The sequence below is a fragment of the Petromyzon marinus genome, unplaced genomic scaffold (assembly GCF_048934315.1).
Source record: "Petromyzon marinus isolate PM22_M1 ecotype Great Lakes invasive population unplaced genomic scaffold, UKy_Petmar_22M1.pri1.0 PM_G_Scaffold_60, whole genome shotgun sequence".
In the NCBI taxonomy this organism is placed as follows: domain Eukaryota; kingdom Metazoa; phylum Chordata; class Hyperoartia; order Petromyzontiformes; family Petromyzontidae; genus Petromyzon; species Petromyzon marinus.
In genome coordinates, this window is record NW_027423014.1 from 835,001 (window position 1) to 837,500 (window position 2,500).

The 2,500-nt window shown below is 48.5% G+C and overlaps 1 protein-coding gene across 1 annotated transcript in view; it reads left to right on the forward strand.

Annotated features, from left to right (window-relative positions):
- The window catches only part of LOC142919527 (uncharacterized), a 19,960-nt gene that overhangs the window by 9,728 nt on the left and 7,732 nt on the right, over nt 1-2,500 (forward strand). The window contains exon 6 of the mRNA XM_076062470.1: nt 2,265-2,500. This exon is cut by the window's right edge and continues 56 nt beyond it. Coding sequence (XP_075918585.1) covers nt 2,265-2,500 — 236 coding nt within the window. The remainder of the gene's footprint in view (nt 1-2,264) is intronic.

Sequence of the window (2,500 nt, forward strand, 5' to 3'; positions counted from 1 at the left end):
ATCCTTGCAGCGCCTCACGGCTTTCCGAACCTCCGAGCGAAGGCTGCGGTAAGCCTCCTCATTCTCTGACGTGGGATTCTGTAGCCGATGACAATGGGCCTGTCGCTTTTTCTCAACCATCCTGAACACCTCCTCTGTCAGCCAGGGTCTCTGGGGAGGTCTGGACCGCGTACCCAAAGCAGCCATTGCAGCTGCATGAGTCACAGTCCTAAACCTCGCCCATTTACCCTCGACATCAGGAGGAGTCGGGGACGATGCCAACCCCAGCCGCAAGCGATGATGAAATTCTCGCTTGCAACTTTCATCAGATAACTGAGACCAGGCCACTTTAGGTTGGAATGGGGTCCTGGGTGTACACCCTCCACCGGAGTGGAAGAATGGCAGGCGCATCTTACAGATGACTAGTCGATGGTCAGAGGGCAGATCAGCTCCACGGTAAGTCCTGGTGTCAAGGACATGGGCTCGTATCCGCTGGCCCGTCACTATGTAGTCCAGCAGATGTTCTTGCTTGGACCCGGCATGCATCCATGATGTTGTGTGGATGCGCTGATGCCGGAACAGCGTGTTGGTAATTACAAGACACAGACACACACAGATATACACAGACACACACACAGACAGATACACACAGACACACACACACAGATATACACAGACACAGACACACACAGATATACACAGACACACACAGACAGATACACACAGACACACACACAGATACACACAGACACAGACACACAGATATATACTGACACACACACACAGATACACACAGACACAGACACACAGATATACACAGACACACACAGATATACACAGACACACGCACACAGATATACACAGACACACACACAAATATACACAGACACAGACACACACATATACACACAGATACACACACACACAGATATACACAGACACACACAGACACACACACAGATATACACAGACACAGACACACACAGATTCACACACACACAGATATACACAGACACACACACACACAGATATACACAGACACACACACACACACAGATATACACAGACACACACAGATATACACAGACACACACACAGACAGATATACACAGACACACACACAGATATACACAGACACACACACACAGACAGATACACACAGACACACACACACAGATATACACAGACACACACACACAGATATACACAGACACACACACACACAGATATACACAGACACACACACACAGATATACACAGACACACACACACACAGATATACACAGACACACACACACAGATATACACAGACACACACACACAGATATACACAGACACACACACAGACAGATATACACAGACACACACACACAGATATACACAGACACACACACACAGATATACACAGACACACACACACAGATATACACAGACACACACACACACACAGATATACACAGACACACACACACAGACAGATACACACAGACACACACACACAGATACACACAGACACAGACACACACAGATATATACCGACACACACACACAGATACACACAGACACAGACACACACAGATATATACCGACACACACACACAGATACACACAGACACAGACACACAGATATACACAGACACACACAGATATACACAGACACACGCACACAGATATACAAAGACACACACACAAATATACACAGACACAGACACACACATATACACACAAATACACACACAGATATACACAGACACACACACACAGATATACACAGACACAGACACACATAGATACACACACACACAGATACACACAGACACACACAGACGCACACAGATATACACAGATACACACACAGATATACACAGACTCACACATAGATATACACAGACACAGACACACAGACACACACAGACACACACACAGATATATACAGACACACAGACACACACAGACACACACACAGATATACACAGACAGATACACACAGATACACACAGACACAGACACACACAGATAGACACAGACACACACAGATAGACACAGACACACTCAGATACACACAGACACATACACAGATACACACAGACACACACACACACACACAGATATACACAGACTGTCTCTGTCTCTCTGTCTGCCTCTGTTTCTCTCTCTGTGTCTGTGTCTCTGTCTCTCTGTCTGTCTCTCTGTCTCTCTGTCTGTGTCTCTGTCTCTCCGTGTTTCTGTCTCTCTCTGTCTCCCCGTAACTCCCCGTATCTCCCCGTGTCTTCCCGCTCTCATAGTCAACACCACCAACACCACCACCACTCCCACCACCACCCCCACTCACCACCAACACCACCACCACTCCCACCACCACCCCCACTCCCACCACCACCACCCCCACCCCCACCACCACCCCCACCACCACCACCACCACCCCCACCACCACCACCCCCACCACCACCTCCTCCTCCGTGCGCTTGATGTTGACGCTGATGGTGACGCTGATGGTGGCGGTGGCGGCGCCGTTTCTGGC